At 33.9% G+C, this 18508-nt stretch overlaps 2 protein-coding genes across 5 annotated transcripts in view; both read right to left on the bottom strand.

Annotated features, from left to right (window-relative positions):
- The window catches only part of LOC143921067 (uncharacterized), a 54746-nt gene extending 40018 nt beyond the window's left edge, over window positions 1–14728 (bottom strand). For 3 of the 4 annotated variants that reach the window (XM_077444189.1, XM_077444188.1, XM_077444191.1), the window contains exon 1: window positions 14428–14728. In XM_077444189.1, coding sequence (XP_077300315.1) covers window positions 14428–14553 — 126 coding nt within the window. In that variant the 5' untranslated portion in view covers window positions 14554–14728. The remainder of the gene's footprint in view (window positions 1–14427) is intronic. The other variant, XM_077444190.1, reaches the window with a different exon arrangement.
- Window positions 14729–16429: 1701 nt separating this feature from the next.
- LOC143921326 (uncharacterized) lies at window positions 16430–17584 on the bottom strand. Its single transcript, XM_077444574.1, has 2 exons — window positions 17411–17584; window positions 16430–17204 (listed from the first exon to the last, which is right to left on the bottom strand). Exons 1-2 carry the CDS (start codon window positions 17516–17518, stop codon window positions 16743–16745), a joined length of 570 nt encoding a protein of 189 aa, XP_077300700.1. The 5' UTR covers window positions 17519–17584; the 3' UTR covers window positions 16430–16742.
- Between the last annotated feature and the right edge of the window lie 924 nt (window positions 17585–18508).

Below are 18508 nucleotides of genomic sequence, written 5' to 3'. Positions count from 1 at the left end.
CAAAACACATCCATTGTCCGAGTGAACGTACGGTTCATTGCTTCATTAATTTATACGCAAATCAATGAACGACTTGAATGACAACAAAGCAATACCATTACACTTTCAAACTTGAATGATTGATTTTCTGCATTTAAATTCACATTATACAAACAATCACATTACATGATTGGGGATCTGTGGTTTAACTCGGAAAAAATCACAAAAAACCAAACAGGATGCTTGCAACTATTGAACTTAAATACATAAGTGCATATATCGTGTGCTATCGTTGTGTCTGGACGTGTTAAATCGTTCGCATTCTACCATGGAGGATATTGTTACTATAAGCCAGAGAATACTCGCGGACCTTTCAAAAAAAGGATCTGGTGCCAATGTCCTTACCAAGGACAGGGTGCGATACATCAGCGACGAAATTAAAAATATAGTATCCATCGCACGCGTCGCTTTTAATAACATGGCCTCGCTAAAAATCGCTGTGGAGTCCCTCCAGACTATCCACACTGATGTCGGTGAAATAAAGAGGATGATGTGTCGTCCCTTTCCAGCAGCTCTGGCTCCAGCTGTTTTTGTTGAACCTACAACTCTGCAATCGGGCGAGGTAACATTACGAGAACTCTCCACACTGTCAACTGAATGTAACAATACTACAGTACATAAACAAACACCTGTCAGATGCCCGTATGACGTTATAGCGGCATCCTCTACCGTTTCACCTCCGCCTTATTCAGCTTCAACTTCACTCGCGTCTGCTTTAGCTTCAGCATCTACTCCTGGGTGTGCTACTGTTTCTGCTTCTACTGTTTCTGTTTCTGCTTCTCCTCCTTCTCCTATAAAACCTGCGAAATCTTACAGTCAGGTCGCAGCGCTATCTTCTACTGCTTCACCTCTGCCATCTTCATCTTCAGCTACACTTACATCAGCTTCTGCTTCAACATCTGATTATGTTCCTATCTCTTGTGCTCCTGCTTCTGCTTCTACTGTAGATCCTTCAAATTCGTTCAGTCAGGTCGCTGGGACTTCTTCCGGGAGACTGCCATACACTCGTGGATCTGGAGCACCTGATAAAACTTTACAGGTGGCCACTATTCCGAAATTGAAGAATGTACACGTTTTTAATTTGGCAAATAACTGCACTTGTGATACTGTGAAACAGTTCATATTAAATAAAATTAAAAATAAAAGAATCAACGTTTCTCAGGTTGCTAAAACTGACATGTGCTCGTCATTTAAAATTAGTGTAGATACTGAAACTTTTAATATAATTATCAATCCTGAATTTTGGCCTATGGGTACTGGCATAAGAGAATGGTTATTTCTCAAAAAAATCTCTTCGAAACCGATTGCCCAAACCCGTGACCCGTAACATTAAACTTTATTATCAAAATGTGCGGGGTTTAAATACAAAACTCAAGGAATTCTACAACAACGCCGCTTCTAGATCTATTGACGTCCTTGCTATTACTGAAACATGGCTAAACTCATCTGTACATGATGCCGAAGTACTTGACAGCAGTTTCAATATATATCGCCATGATAGATCTGCCAGAGGTGGTGGTGTTCTTCTAGCAGTTAAAAATACAAATATTATTTCGGTTGAAAGACTTAGTCATCTTGAGGACATTCATGAATGTGTATGGCTAAAACTAAGATTTGTTAACATTCCTTTTTTTATATACATATGTACTATTTATTTTCCACCAAGATCTCCACCAAATATTTATAAGCGATTTTTTGATTTAATTATATCTAATTATTCACATTTTAGTAATGGTCGCATTTTTATATCTGGAGATTTTAATCTGAATTCTTCTAACTGTTTTCCTGATGACCTTAATTTTTTTATATCTTTATTCAACTTAAAACAAATTAATACTATTCGAAACTATTTTAATAATTCCATGTTGGATTTTCTATTAACAAATTTAGATTGTCAGAATATTATTATTTCAAATTCAGTTGATTCCTTGGTTCCTGAAGACAGCTATCATCCTGCTCTTGATATTCATTTAAAATTAACTATAACTTATTCCTCACTTCGTTTAATAAATAACTGTCTTAATACCTCTGTCCTAAATGGATGGTTATTTACAAATGTTGATTTCAAATATTTAAATGATATTCTTTGTAATTGTCAATGGGAGCGAGTTTATGAGTGCAAAGATGTTAATTTGGCCCTCTCTAATTTCTATGACATTATATATTCTATTTTTAATGATTGTTTTCGGTTGAAAGGATTAGTGACGAGTAAAAGGATTTATCCGCCTTGGTTTACTAAAGAAATTATTAATCTCTTAAAAAGTAAATATCAAACACATAAACTCTGGAAGAAATCGAGCAATCCTCTTATCTTAAATAATTTCCGTATTTTACGTACGGAAATTAAGAAATTAATTAATAATGCATATAATGTTTATGTAGCTGATTGTGAAAGTTCCATAGTTAAAAACCCTAAGAAATTCTGGAACTTCATCAATTCTAAACGTGTAAATCGTGTAAAGTCGACCATTATGTACAATGATTCTGGATTGTTAGAGGGTGATCAAAACATTGCTAATGGATTTGCCGACTTTTTTAAATCAGTTTTCAATAATCCTACTGATTCCATGGAACCTACCGATGACTCGGAATTTACTTTCCCCACTTTAGCGATTAATCATCTTGACTCTTCCGATCTGAAATATGGCTTTCTAAAGTTAAAAAATATTTATTCTTCCGGTCCTGACTCCATCCCTAATTACATCCTAAAAGGATGTGAGGTTAGTCTCTTAGAACCTTTAAAATTCATTTTTAATTTAATTCTAAGGAACTCTTCATTCCCCAATTTATGGAAATGCTCTAAAGTAACTCCTATTCATAAGAAGGACGATAAATCTTGTGTAAGGAACTACAGACCAATAACTATCTTGTCAGCGCCAGCCAAAATGTTTGAGGTAATATTACACAGATACATTTTTAATCACTTTCAAAGTATGCTCATTGATCAGCAGCATGGCTTTCGTCCGGCCAGATCAGCTATTACCAACTTGTTATGTTTCTCTAATGACATAACCAGCACTTTGGATTGTAATAATCAAATGGATGTAATATATACTGATTTTGAGAAGGCGTTTGATAAAGTTGATCATAAAATTTTGGTTAGTAAATTAAGTTTTATTGGATTTACTTATAATCTTGTTGGTCTTTTTATTTCTTATTTACAGGATCGACGTCAATTCGTTAAGTTTGGGAGTTGCTTTTCTTATGAGTATGTTGCCACTTCTGGGATTCCCCAAGGATCAAATCTTGGCCCTTTATTATTCCTAATATTTATCAACGATATTCAATCTTCTATTCACCATTCTAAATTTTTATTATATGCGGATGACTTAAAAATCTATAAGAGAATAATTGATTTACCTGACGCTCTTTATTTGCAAGAGGATTTGAATTCTATTTATGAATGGGCTAATGTTAATAAACTTCCCTTCAATATCCTAAAGTGTCGGGTCATTTCTTACTCTCGTTCTCGTTCTCCTATTAAATATCCGTATAAATTTCATGATTCTCTTCTTCAGAGAGAATTATTTATATCTGATCTGGGAATAGTCTTCGAAAATAGTTGGAGTTTCAACATTCACATTGAGAATATCTGTGATAGGGCAACAAAAATCCTTGGATTCGTAATCCGTAATTCGTCTGAACTAGGGCTCACTGCCATTCGTCTCTTATATTGTACATTAGTTCGCAGTGTGCTCGAGTTTGGCTCCATTATATGGTCTCCCTATCAACTTCGTTACTCTCTAATGTTGGAACGAGTCCAAAGGAAATTCCTTAGATTTTTATATCTGAAGACATTTGGATTTTATCCATATCTGTTCCCTAGTGCCTTTGTCTTGGGATCTTTGGGTTTCAACTCCCTGGCAAAGAGAAGAGATTTATTTCTTGGGAAACATTTCGTAAAATAACTTAGAGGAGAGATTCACAATCCCACTATCCTGGAGAAACTAAAATTCTGGGCCCCGGAAAATCGTAGAGTTTTAAGAAAACATGATATATTTTTACCAATTAGGGCTAAATCAAACGTGCTCATGAACTCCCCCCTCTCGAGAGCTGTTCGACTCCTTAACTTACTGGCACAATACTTGGACCTATTCGATGCCAGTTATGTTGAGTTGGTGGAACACATCCTAAATAGCACGATATAAATTTTTCAATCTTATTTCTTTGTTTTTATTTTGTGTACATATTTTTTACTTGATTTTTATTATTTTTTTATGATGTTTTTTTTTATTTATGATTTTTATTATTTTCTTATGTTTTTTTTTATTTATGATTTTTATTATTTTTTTTATGATGTTTTTTTTTGTAATTTTTATGATTTTTATTATTTGTATTAAAATCACATTGACGCTTTGGGGCAACCTGTCAAGTCTCTGTGGTATTGATTTTTTAAAATAAAATAACTGCATACGTTACAGTCCAAGTGTTCAATCCAGTTAATTCATGAAAATACACAGATTACCTAAACACAATCTGCTTTAGATCATCGACTTTAGAGTTTTTAATTAATATTATGTATTAGGTGTATTATCCGCATTTATAAGAATTGCAAATAGGATTTTGAGCTCTTTTTTTCTATTATGCTGTACATTAACATTAGAATAATATAATACTATGATTACTAACAAAATTAAATTAAAATTATAAAATAGAAAATATAAAATAGATCAGTAGCTATTAAAATAGATTATAAGATGTATTGTTAACATAATTTAGTAATAATAAAAAGCATTTAAAAATCAAAATCATTCATGAAAATACTAGTTTGTTCATTCATACACGAACTATTTATTGGTTTTAGCTTAAGTGCTAACTGTTAAAAGCTATCATCAAATAGACTTACCAGGTGTCGCATGAAACTTTTAGCTATCAAAACTTAAATATTGCAACCCAGGGTAAGCATAGATATATGAACAAAGAAGATGAGATACAAGATAAAGAGTATTTAAACTTATGCCTAATAGTTAGTTTATGCATGGACAAACTAGTTCGTTTGTATACACTATAACAAGCCAGATTGGTTCGTATGTGAACAAAAAAGTATGTTCACAAACAAACGAAATTTATACTTGGACTGTAACACATAGATACATCATTTAAAATTTCAATGATTGGATGAAACACGCCTATGCCTCATTTCAGCTAATTTGGCAACAGGCCTTGTCCGATGAGCTTTGGTGTTAACCTCTAAATATGCGATTCCTATTATTCATCCAATATAAACCATGTATTTTGAGGTATATGAGGTGTATCATTATAACAATTCCGTCCAGTTTACTATACAATAAATAGGTCAAAAATTTTGTACCACTGTACTACAATCGAACAACGGACTAAAACGTCGAAGCAACCTAAATTCCCCCAAGTCACGTATTAAATCTTGCGGTTATCAGACAACAGTTAACAAGCCATAATAATATCTCATCTTCGATCAGTCGAAATTATCAACGCATACCTACCCATCTATGTACTTTTACAAGCGATCGACCGCCAAAGAGAAAATGTCAAGTTGGAAAGGAACAAAAAAATTAAATAAATAAAAAGTACGACGGGTAAACACACTTGATCCGATGCCAGTGAAAGTAGATAGCGAGTAGGTATGTATAAACAGTAGTGGAATCCACAAGTTTTGATCGACAGTTTTCTAATCGAGCGGACAAAGTCAAATTCGACACGATTATTTATATATATACATACATACATATAATGTTAAAGGTAAGTATAATTATAATGGCGAGTGGAATTTTCCACTCAAAGAATTGCTTCCATTTCGAAACCCAGTTCTCATGATGACGACGCCGATGATGATAAATAATAATGCAAGACGTTCGTTCGCACGGCTTTTCATCATTTTTTTGAATAATTATTGTCACACTTCCTACACAACACAAACAATATGTTTCTACAAATTGTCTTTAATTACTCAAACCTATTCCACAGCCCCGCACCGACACTCGATTCGATTTATAATCGAATTCTTGTATTATCTTATAAATAAAATCGTATATATATAACCGAAACGGCGTCTGCAATTCGTTTCTGATTGACTAGATTGGTCAAAGACGTTTGTAACTGGTCGGTCGTTAAATAATATTATTTTTTTTCGATTCAAATAAATTTAATAAAAAAACAAATGAAGATGTACCGAGCGAAGCCGGGTAGCACCACTAGTATAATATAAACTGTGAAAGCATTAAAAGAGATCATGACATTGCCAAGAGCGCAGACACACTAAATCGTACGGACCGGCTTGCTTAGGATAGACTCCAACTGTGAAAGGCGTATCTTCAGGTCATTGCTAATTCGTACGATCTTATTATTTCGATAAGTTTCTCCTACATAGCTTCAAATATTGGAATCACCATTCTAAATCAGTCAAACATATGTCAATATAAGGATAAAATATCACCAGAAACACTGCTGGGTGTACGAGCTGTGGTATGGATCATAGCATAGATCAGGCGTGCTAGCGTTTTTTTACACGTGCAAAACTATCTAAAAATAAAAACGTGTATCCTTATGGTAATATGATTTGTTTGAGAATTTCTCTAATATATGTAAATGATAATTTTAAACTAAAATTAAAGCCATAATCTGCTATCGATTAATGGTAAACAAAAGCACCATTTTACACTACAATATTGTTATATTTTTTACCTAAGCAGCCAATCAATCACTATGAGCCGAATCTTAGTACATATGTACATACAAGGAGTACGGAAAAGTTTTAGGGACTAATTTACAGCGCTTCATAAAATCATGAAAAAATGAATCATAGCGTAGTCCGATTAACCGGTCAGCCTACGAGGAAAGTGTATGCAACTTCGGAAACAATTGTAAGTAGAATCGAGGTCAGGTAGGTATATGTACATAGGTACATATGATTTTCTGCATCGATAACGTTTCTATTTGCAGCTACATAATGCACAGTTTACACCTACCCATGAATAAGTATTGACGGAAGTTGTCACACAGTTTGTAAATAGACCATTATTGATTGCCCAATGTTGGTGATTTTTTTTAACATATGTACCTACGTGAATGTTTGGCCGTGAAACTACATATAATAGGCGAAAAAAGTACACAACAGCATGTATGTAAATTTTCAGCATTTAATTTACGGGATTATGTATGCTAATCGGATGTTGATTGATTTCGTACACATTCGTTTCGCCATATTGTCTTCGTTGTTCAAACTCGACGCTTTCATTGACGACTTCGCCGTGTGCGAATTTACATTTTTCACACGGAATATTCTCATATATTATGTATGTACTAGTCTTGTTTTCGCATATTGAAGTGTCCGACGATCTATATCAGCTACACTATGTTCGTCACGATTTACATGAGCGGGCAAGCAAACGGAAAATGCATTTAAATCGTTCGTTCGAGTTAAATCGAACTTGATTGCTTTTTACGATCGGAGGTTGCAAGCATCTGAGTTATCGCAACGGCTTCGATCGAATCAATACTGCTATAAAAAAACAGTTAAATTAAAAACTACTATATATACTAATATGTATATATACAGAATATGAGCTATTTACTGGACTGGACATTCTTCTCAATCGAGGCAAAAACTCGCTTTTTTTTCAGTTTCTTTCTAACTAATAAGTACTAATTGCTAAGTACATTGAAAACACTCGCGAAACCAGTTTGCGGCGCGTACCTCAGAATTCAGTTCTCTAGAATCTAGAGAATTAATAATTAGTAAAATTATGCATGCGTTCCGTAATATTAAAATATTCCCAATAATATCGAATTTTCCAGTCGTTAGTTTCGCAAATGCGCATTTGAGTACATATTATTATTCAGAGCAAGTTTTCCATATTTGCGATTCTCGATGAGATATCACGCGATGCAAAATTTTTAATTAAACGGACGATGGCCGCAATTTAGAATATATATATATATATATATATATATATATATATATATATATATATATATATATATATATATATATATATATATATATATATATATATATATATATATATATATATATATATATATATATATATATATATATATATATATATATATATATATATATATATATATATATATATATATATATATATATATATATATATATATATATATATATATATATATATATATATATATATATATATATATATATATATATATATATATATATATATATATATATATATATATATATATATATATATATATATATATATATATATATATATATATATATATATATATATATATATATATATATATATATATATATATATATATATATATATATATATATATATATATATATATATATATATATATATATATATATATATATATATATATATATATATATATATATATATATATATATATATATATATATATATATATATATATATATATATATATATATATATATATATATATATATATATATATATATATATATATATATATATATATATATATATATATATATATATATATATATATATATATATATATATATATATATATATATATATATATATATATATATATATATATATATATATATATATATATATATATATATATATATATATATATATATATATATATATATATATATATATATATATATATATATATATATATATATATATATATATATATATATATATATATATATATATATATATATATATATATATATATATATATATATATATATATATATATATATATATATATATATATATATATATATATATATATATATATATATATATATATATATATATATATATATATATATATATATATATATATATATATATATATATATATATATATATATATATATATATATATATATATATATATATATATATATATATATATATATATATATATATATATATATATATATATATATATATATATATATATATATATATATATATATATATATATATATATATATATATATATATATATATATATATATATATATATATATATATATATATATATATATATATATATATATATATATATATATATATATATATATATATATATATATATATATATATATATATATATATATATATATATATATATATATATATATATATATATATATATATATATATATATGAGAGTTCGGTGTTTCGTGTCATGCGGGGAAGACGTGCTTCTGCGTTCTTCCCGCTATTACTCGCTTAAACCCGGCTATTGCACGAAATTTAACTTAACCATCTAATCACTTATTTTACTAATTGCATCCTAGTATAATTTAAGTGTAAAAATAAACAGCAAATCGGTCGTAAAAAGCGGTTTTATATCAGTTATTTCGAAAAATTTTGTGCTAATTTTTGTGTCAAATCGGTGTCAAACGAGATACATCTCCCTACCTGAATACAAAAAAAGGGTCCTTCGCCAGTCAAGTCGGTCCCACAGAAGCAATAAATCTTCCACATAATTGCTTCCAGCCAAAAATCTTTAACGAACTTTACTTAATAGAATAATAGCAAACAGAAACGGTGTTTCCCAACTGTCTATCAGTTCTTTTTCATATTTAAATTATATTAAAGTAATTCGTGTAATTTTATATTCTTTACTAAAGTTATTATTAAAATATTAAATTGCAAACCGCACTCACATATATAAATCCGTTGTCTCCAAAGAGGCGTCTCACGATAAAGATCTGTAAAAAAGATCTGTAAAAAAGTAGTATAACAATTGCTAATCTATTATTATCATAACTAACTACTTTCACTTACAAAGTAACCCTGTAAAATGGCATGTAATAACTCATAAGTGATCCAAGTGATACCTAGGATGACTATCTGTCAAAGCTGACCACAGAGAAGAGTCTATGGCGGTAAGAACTCACTCCTTGAATGGAAATCTCTCTCAAGTACCGCCTTTTTCTCAACACATCTTGGATAAATGCGAGAAAAATAATATCCAAACCTCCAACAAGGTAAGAGTGACGATGGATGATAGCTTAGCTAATAGAAACCTGTATCTAGCCACGTACAATGTAAGAACGTTATCGAGTGAAGGAAGTGTGCTTGCATTAGAGAATGAACTAGAAAGTATCAAATGGGATTTAGTAGGACTTAGCGAAGTAAGACGAAAACAGGAAAACCAAATAATCCTAAAAAGTGGTAACTGTCTCTACTGGAGAGGGCTACCAAATGGTAGAATAGGAGGAGTAGGGTTTCTTATCAATAAGAGAATAGAAAGAAATATTATAGAAATAAACGACATATCGGAACGTATATGCTATGTAGTATTAAGAATCTCGAGCAGGTACACTTGTCAAATCTTCCAAGTGTACGCCCCCACATCTAGCCACCCAGACGAGGAAATAGAAGACTTCTACGAAAAACTACAGGGCGCATACGATAATAGCCGCCACCACTTTAAAATAATCATGGGCGACTTTAACGCAAAAATAGGACAAAAGGCAAACACAGAAAGAGCAGTAGGCAATTTTGGTACCGGCCAAAGAAACGACAGAGGCGATCGCCTCATAGAATTCGCAGAACACAACAGGCTCTTCATCACTAATTCATTTTTCAGGAAAAACACCAACAATAAGTGGACTTGGGAGAGTCCTAAAGGAGACAGAAACGAGATCGATTTCATCCTAACAAATGCCCTGCACTCCGTTAAAGACGTTAGTGTTTTAAGTAAAGTAGATATAGGTAGCGATCACAGATTAGTCCGTGCCAAGATGGCCATTAATATAAATTGCGAACGTAGGAAATTAATAAAAGGATGCAGTAACTCTCCAGATTTCGCTCAACTAAGGTCTAGGAAAAAGGAATTCGAACTCGAACTTGGAAATCGATACGGGAAATTAAACCCAGAAGCAGACATCGAGGAATTGAACACTGTAATTAGTTCGGTTCTAACCTCAACAGGTAAGAAATTAGGTGGATTCAGGAAACAGATTAAATTAAGCAAAATTTCAGCGGAAACAAAAAACCTAATTAAGCATAAAAGGAATTTAGATAGGGATAATAATAAGCAAGAATACAATCTAGTAAATAAGGAAATTAAGAAGAGAATAGTCAGGGATGTCAGGGATTTTAATAGCAAGCTAATAGAAAATACCATTAAGAATAACCGTAGCCTGAAAAAGTGCAAACAGGATCTTTTCTTAGGCAAAAACCAAATGATCGCAATCAGATCAGAGAGCGGAGTAATAATTAGGAATAGAGAAGAAATCATAGACAGAGTTTACACGTTCTATGCAAAACTATACGAGAACGACAACGGCCAATTCCCCACTCTGGAATCGACACACATCGACACACGGCCAAAGGGTTCCTGCAGTATTGCCTAGCGAAGTAGAGGCCGCGCTAAAAACTGCAAAGAATGGTAAAACCCCAGGGGAAGATAATATTCCCATTGACTTACTAAAATGTGGCGGCCCCCCCCTAATTAATATCTTAGCTAGGCTTTTCAGCAAATGCATCCAGAACCAAGCTATACCAGAAGGATTGAATAACGCAACTATCATTTTAATACACAAAAAAGGCGACAAAAGCGATATCAAGAACTACCGACCCATTAGTCTACTTTCAGCGGTCTACAAGCTCTTCACGAAGGTTATTACAGAAAGGCTGAAGAATATCCTCGACGAGAACCAACCTATAGAGCAGGCAGGGTTTAGGGCAAATTTCAGCACAATGGACCACCTCCAAGTAGTTGGCGAACTAATCGAGCGCGCCAACGAATATCAACGGCCATTGTGCCTAGGTTTCGTCGATTATGAGAAAGCCTTCGATACAGTTAGTCATAATGCAGTACTTAACGCTCTAAAAACACAGGGAGTGCCGGAACCCTATGTGGGACTGTTAGCTGCAATATATAAGAATGCCACAGCTTCGGTTAAAATTTTTTCAGGTACAGATAGATTTAGCATAGGAAAAGGAGTAAGACAAGGAGATACAATCTCGCCCAAGTTATTCAATGCGGTGCTTGAGGGAGTTTTCAGGAAATTGGATTGGGATACAGCCGGAGTAAACATCAATGGTCGCTTTTTGAGTCACCTTCGGTTCGCAGACGATATAGTTTTAGTAGCTCGTGATTCAGCTGACCTACTTATCAGACTAACACAGCTGGATAGGGAAAGTAGAAAAGTAGGATTAAAAATTAACGTAGATAAGACTAAACTAATGTTCAATAGTTATTGCATGCCTGATAGCATCCCCTTAGATGATAAACCAGTAGAAGTAGTAAATAGTTATTTATATTTAGGTCAAATAATTGACATGTCTGGTAGTAAAAATGAAGAGATAAAGAGACGTATGAAATTAGGGTGGAGTGCATTTGGACGGATGAATGCTGTTTTTAAATCAAAAATGCCACTCTGCCTGAAGAAAAGGATCTTTGATCAATGCGTTTTGCCAGTGATGACGTATGGATGTGAAACTTGGACACTGAACGCCAAGATGCAAAATAAAATCCAATGCACTCAAAGAAGTATGGAACGCTGTATGCTTGGCATAACGAGGAAAGACAGGAAGCGGAACACGTGGGTGAGAAATATGACAAGGGTAGTGGACATAGTGAATAGAGTGAAGAGATTGAAATGGCAATGGGCGGGTCACGTAGCTAGGAGGATGGACGACAGGTGGACAAAAGAAGTGCTTGAATGGTACCCGAGAGAACGCAAGGAAGATGGGTGAACGAAATTAGGAAAATGTGCGGAATGAGATGGATGAGTGTTGCGCAAAACAGAGACGAGTGGAAGCGTGTTGGAGAGGCCTTCATCCAGCAGTGGATGGCGAATGGCTGTAAATGATGATGATGATGATGATGATATATATATATATATATATATATATATATATATATATATATATATATATATATATATATATATATATATATATGTGTATGTTATTAATTAATAAATAATGAATTAATATCAACATAAAAAAGGCCGAATTGAATAGAGAGGTCTTGGCGAATGAGCGAGGGGGTATCGGCCTATACCGGTCTCTAGACGTGAAAGCACGCAAGAATGCGGCCTCGACAACCACAATATAACACTTCTTCGTTGTTTTAGAACTCCACTTGACTGTGTTTCGTCATAAATATTGGACTTCAGAACCACTGGCTGGCCGTCTTCTTCTCGTCTTTTGCAGCCGCTGATAAGTTTGTTGGAGTTCTTATATAAAATGTGCTTACATAGGAAATTGTGGATCTTACATGGGGTAATTAATCTCATTGTTCTATATGATCTCATCCCGAAAGATGATTCCTTTGAGCAATGGCAGATCATCGCACAGGCGCACTGGGCGCTAGCCTAGGGCCCCCGATCCATGGCCCCCTCCCCCAAAGACCCCGAAAATTATAATAAATTGTTTTAACATTTTTTTTAATTTAATAAATATTAATAGTAATAATAATATTGGCTCCACGCTGTGATAGTGGGTGTACCCCAAACTGAATTCGGGTGTAGTTGCACGTGCAGAGTCCATATGTTTCTCCTACATTTCTTCAAATATGGGATTCATCGTAGTCGATTGCTGTCAAGCATGAATAAAATATACCCGAAAAAAACTCCAGGGGGGGTGATTTTTGGTACTGTGTAGCATGTATATGGGTGCTGTGTTTAAAAGTGTCTTAAAAAAACAGTGTGTTTTTACAGCATATTTTCAAATCTCTAAGGAGCCTCTTTTTTTTGTAGTATCAGATGTATTTTTCAAAACAGTTCATGTATTGATTCCATTCTTAACTGTCAAAGTTTATATCAATAAATGTAAAGATAAGAGGGGAAAATACGGCCATTTTAAGGGTTGATTGGCGGCCATTTTGAAGTCGAAAATGAAAGATACAACATGTCATGTGGGTAGAAAATAAATTGTAAGAGTAAAATTATATGTATTTTCAATTTTCATACATATATATAAATATTAACGCAAAGCCCTTGTTTTGACAAGTTTAAAAAAAAAGATAAAAGTTGGCAAAATACTCAAAAAAAACCCGTTGTATTATATACATATATATGTAGAACTCCACATAAATGTAAGATTTTCGAATAAATTTGTTTTTGAAAATTCTAGAATGGAAAATATTAAAGACAGTTACAATGATTTAGATATCCGTATTTAGCCATTTCCCAGAAGAAAACCTCACGTATTATTATTGTGTTGTTTGTAACTGAAAGACACATATTACGGTGACGAAACGTTCCAATTAAAATCGACCAACGAAAAAATTCAAATTCAATTGTTTAATTAAATATGTATTCAAATGCGTCAATAGAAATTTAAATTTGAAACAGAAAGAGCTGTCAAAAACCGTTTTGAAAGAAAGAGGTCGGAGAGTCGAGCTGAAAGAAGAAAGCAGTGAGTGGATGGATGTGCTGATGCATACCTGGATGTTGGTCCGTTTGACCTCAACGTAGAGCCAGTTGTCTGTGGAGAAGGCGATCGCCATGAGAGCCACAGCCACGATGGCCGTGATGGTCGCCAACGACAACGTCACCGCCGAGCAGGGCATTTCTGCTGTTGGTTTCGTTCTTTGCTCTTTAAGTGAGTCTGCGTCAGCGTCTGCGTCTGCACCAGCTCACTCTCAACTCTCACTCACTGTAACGCGACTACGACCGCGACCGGACGCCACAAACGCACCGACACGACTGGACTTGCAACTTTCCAACCGAGCGCCACTTGCCACTGCCACTACCTGTTGCTTTTGTCGTTCGGTTGCTCATAACATCGTCTTTCGCGGCCAGCTATTCGGGCACTTTTCAATTCGGTTCGATGATTATTCTGCACAAAGTGATCTAGCACATATCACTAAAATCTCGATCACGGAACATCTGTCACCTGAAAATTCCATCCATCGAGAGTTACCCACGCGAACTATCACAATAATAACGAAAACTCGAGTGCCAGATATTCGTATTCTATCGTATATCGTAAAGTGGGAAATAATCCGTTTACCTTTCAATTTATTCAACAATGTGACTTTTTTTCTAAAAAAATCAATCACCACGGAGAATATAAATGAAAAAAAAATTGCCCGTGTAGGAATATACTACAACTTGTGCTATCCCGAATCAAGATCAGTTATATCATATATTTCACAATACTGTACAAGTCTTACGATGGCATCATCGTGCTCCTGTACAAACATGCAGCGCTAAACTCGTCTGGAATTATCTTCGCTACTCAAGGGCATCGACCCAATTCAACTCGATTTATAAATACGATATGACCTGATCTCCATGCTTGTAGAATCTTCCAGAAGCATGCTCTCGTCACTCGGAGACAAAGGATAACCTAGAGCTCCCGAAAATAGGATGACATCACTCAACCAGTATATAATTCAGAGTAAAGATGCAGATGTCAGTTCTGCCAGCCCTTCCACTAAAGTGCGCAGCTAGCCCACTTCCCCGCGAATATACTATACTTGTAATAAACTTGTACCTTTATAGTATTTTTTAGTATACATATATGTATAGATATAAAGAAAAATATAATGAAAATGGAAATAAGGATGTTAAGATTCCATTTAATTATTTTTTTGAGCGTGACATGAATTATATGTATGTAAATACAATATTTATGTTTATAATTACTATTTTTATATACATATGTATGTTTTTATTATATTTTAGCTGAATTTAACGTAAGAAGTGGAACTCTGGCGGCTCTACGACATGGTCGAGTTTCGGTTACCATCCTGCGAGTTGGGACCAACTCGGCCATGTTCGGAACGCTATCACCACTCCGTCTCTGGCTTTCATAAATAAAGCACGTGCATCAACATCCCAGTCGTCTCATTCGTTCATCCCTTATAGAACTTTTACAAAAAAATGAATTTAGATAGTATAACCTGTAACACTACGCCTTCCTCACCGTCCCTTCATTTGGCAGCAATGCCAAAGGTTAGGTTGGTATCCTGCTACCCCCACTCCCTGAACGTAGCTTCCAAGCGTGCAATTACAGAAGTCCTCTCTTCTAATCAGCCTTTATAAACATATATCCCGTTCTAGATGCCTCTCTTCCCTCCAGAATTTCCCCTGAGGCAGTCGCGAGATCACATCTCCTGCCCAGCATTCAGCCACCCCCAGTTGAGCCTAGTAGTAGCTGTACAGTTCCTGGAGCTCCCGCCGTCTTCATACGCCACTGTTAACGGAACATCCAGAAGCCGTCTACGTAGAGGAAGGACCTCGTGACCGGGTATCCAGCTTTTCTCCCGCCAGCTCGTACAGCTGGCTGGGATTCGAGGAGCATAGAACCAGGAGAACTCCTACGACAGATAACGACATATTCCATTCCAGTCCACGGTTTACCTTTAGAACGTGTTCCTGGAGGACATCTGTACGCCACCTGCGCTTCCCAACGTGGGAATTCGTGGGTATCCGCTCGTTAAGTCACAAACCACATTTATTATTGAAAACTGGGATTTACATAGCGGGCAAACAAATAAACATTAATAATCCATACATAATAACTAATTATTTAACTTAAACTTTGAAGATTTTAAACACTTAAATCCTCAAAATTTGCAAATTCAAAAAATAAAAACCTCTTATTTATTATTCATATAGTGGGTATGTTTATATCCAAAAATCCTTAAAAAAAACAATTTCCATCATATTAAAATTGAAAAAATATCCAATGGCTTATGTCCAGTGTGAATCTTCACATGTTCCTTTAATTTCGATGGAATCACAAATGACTTTAACAGAAATCGCATTTATAAGGTCTATCTCCAGTGGGAATTTTCAAATGTCTCACTAAGATAGATTTTAATGCAAACGATTTCAAACACAGCTCACATTTGTGTGGCTTTTCCACTGAGTGAGTATACATATGTGTCTTTAATTCGGAATAAGAAGATAAGGACTTCAAACACGTCTTGCATTTGTGTGATTTTTCTGTATTGCGAATTTCTTTATCTGCAGCTTCAACATCAATTATGGGGTAGTTGTAAATGAATGCAGATGAATGAGCATTAAACTCGTTCTCCCAATTTAAATCATCTAGTATTACTTCTTCCGTTTTGATATTCAAACGTTCGGATAATCTTAATCTCAGGATTTTATCATTATGTACACAGATGTTTTTGAAACTGGTGAAAACTTTAAGATTGGATTCACACGATTGGCATATTGTATCTGGCAATCCATCATTTTGTTTCACCTGAAGACGAAATGTACAAATAAATTAGAAAACTTTAATAGCGAACAACTTTTGTGATTTACTAATTAAAACCAAACTTATCGTACATTTTTCGTTTATGTATTAAACAATTTCTCTATTAATTAATTAATTTAATATTAATAAAGAAAAAACAATAATTTCCTTAATGTGTATACGTCTTATAATAACTTAAGAGTTGAATCGACCTGTAACTGGCAGCAGTTCCAGATACGCTGCACCAGCAAATCAAGGTTATCGTAGGTGGAAACAGACGACTGGGCTGCTGCAGAATACAAACATAATCGACATTCCATTCTGTATTGTGATACTTGACCTGAAGTGTGATATTCCTCACTGACAGCAATGTCACTTCAAACGACAAAGATAACATTATTGATGCCAACCATTCAATAATTTAGATTCACTATGTCAATATCATAAAAAAACAAATAGAAAGGAATCTATGACAAAAATATGGTTAAATCAAATCAAATAAGTCTCACAAGAATGTGAAAGTCAACGTATTTGGAGACAATTAGACAGAATTCTCATTTGATGGAACATTATCTGGTTACATTTTATGTTGGTAGCTTTGATATAGGACCGCCCATTAGGGACTACTAGGCCCAGAATATTGACTTTTACAGAATATTTTGACATATTTAGCAGTCAGCTGACATTTTTATGTTGACATTAGTAATACCAAGTCTAACTATTTCATTTTTACAATCCTCTTATTGGCAGCGTTAACACTAGCGGTTGATACCGCGGTATTTGACGGCGTGGAAACATACAGCGTGTTCCAATCTTTCACCAATCGGCGAGCCACACGACGCCCCTCCATAGCTCGGGCAGTACCCCTAGGATTGCCTTGGGGGGATGTCGTCGATATTTCAGAGAGCGTGTCGCGAACATATTTACGACATTTGCTCGGCTCATTACTTTATTCAATTATCTTTCTATTTACCCGGCTTCGCTCGGTATTTGTAATATAAACCGCTTAAACATGGCCAATCTAATGTGGCAGCTCCCCAGGTACAAGGTGTGATACCGCTTCTTCTGTCATAACAAAATGCAGTGCATACCATCACCTCATAACCACTTTATTGTTCAATTATCGTACTCTACTCATAACTGGTCATCTAAACACGGAACTTTTATTGTTCGCAGCACACCCACACCCACACCCACACCACAGCCTTCTACCAATCGAAACTCCAAGCGAGATGACATGACTAAACTACACCGTCACTTCTCTCGCCCTTCTCCATATATATGTACATATATACATATATGGGAGTTCG

This window comes from Arctopsyche grandis, chromosome 13 (assembly GCF_051622035.1).
Source record: "Arctopsyche grandis isolate Sample6627 chromosome 13, ASM5162203v2, whole genome shotgun sequence".
In the NCBI taxonomy this organism is placed as follows: domain Eukaryota; kingdom Metazoa; phylum Arthropoda; class Insecta; order Trichoptera; family Hydropsychidae; genus Arctopsyche; species Arctopsyche grandis.
Note: the sequence above shows the minus strand (reverse complement) of the source record. Positions and strands in the feature narration are given on the sequence as shown.

What these genes read in the sequence shown, in the direction of transcription:
- LOC143921326 (XM_077444574.1), bottom strand. Translation starts at nt 17,518, where the DNA reads ATGGAATGTCGATTATGTTTGTATTCTGCAGCAGCCCAGTCGTCTGTT. An exon ending in GGAACTGCTGCCAGTTACAG is followed by an intron (nt 17,205 to 17,410) that starts GTCGATTCAACT and finishes TTTCGTCTTCAG; the next exon opens with GTGAAACAAAATGATGGATT.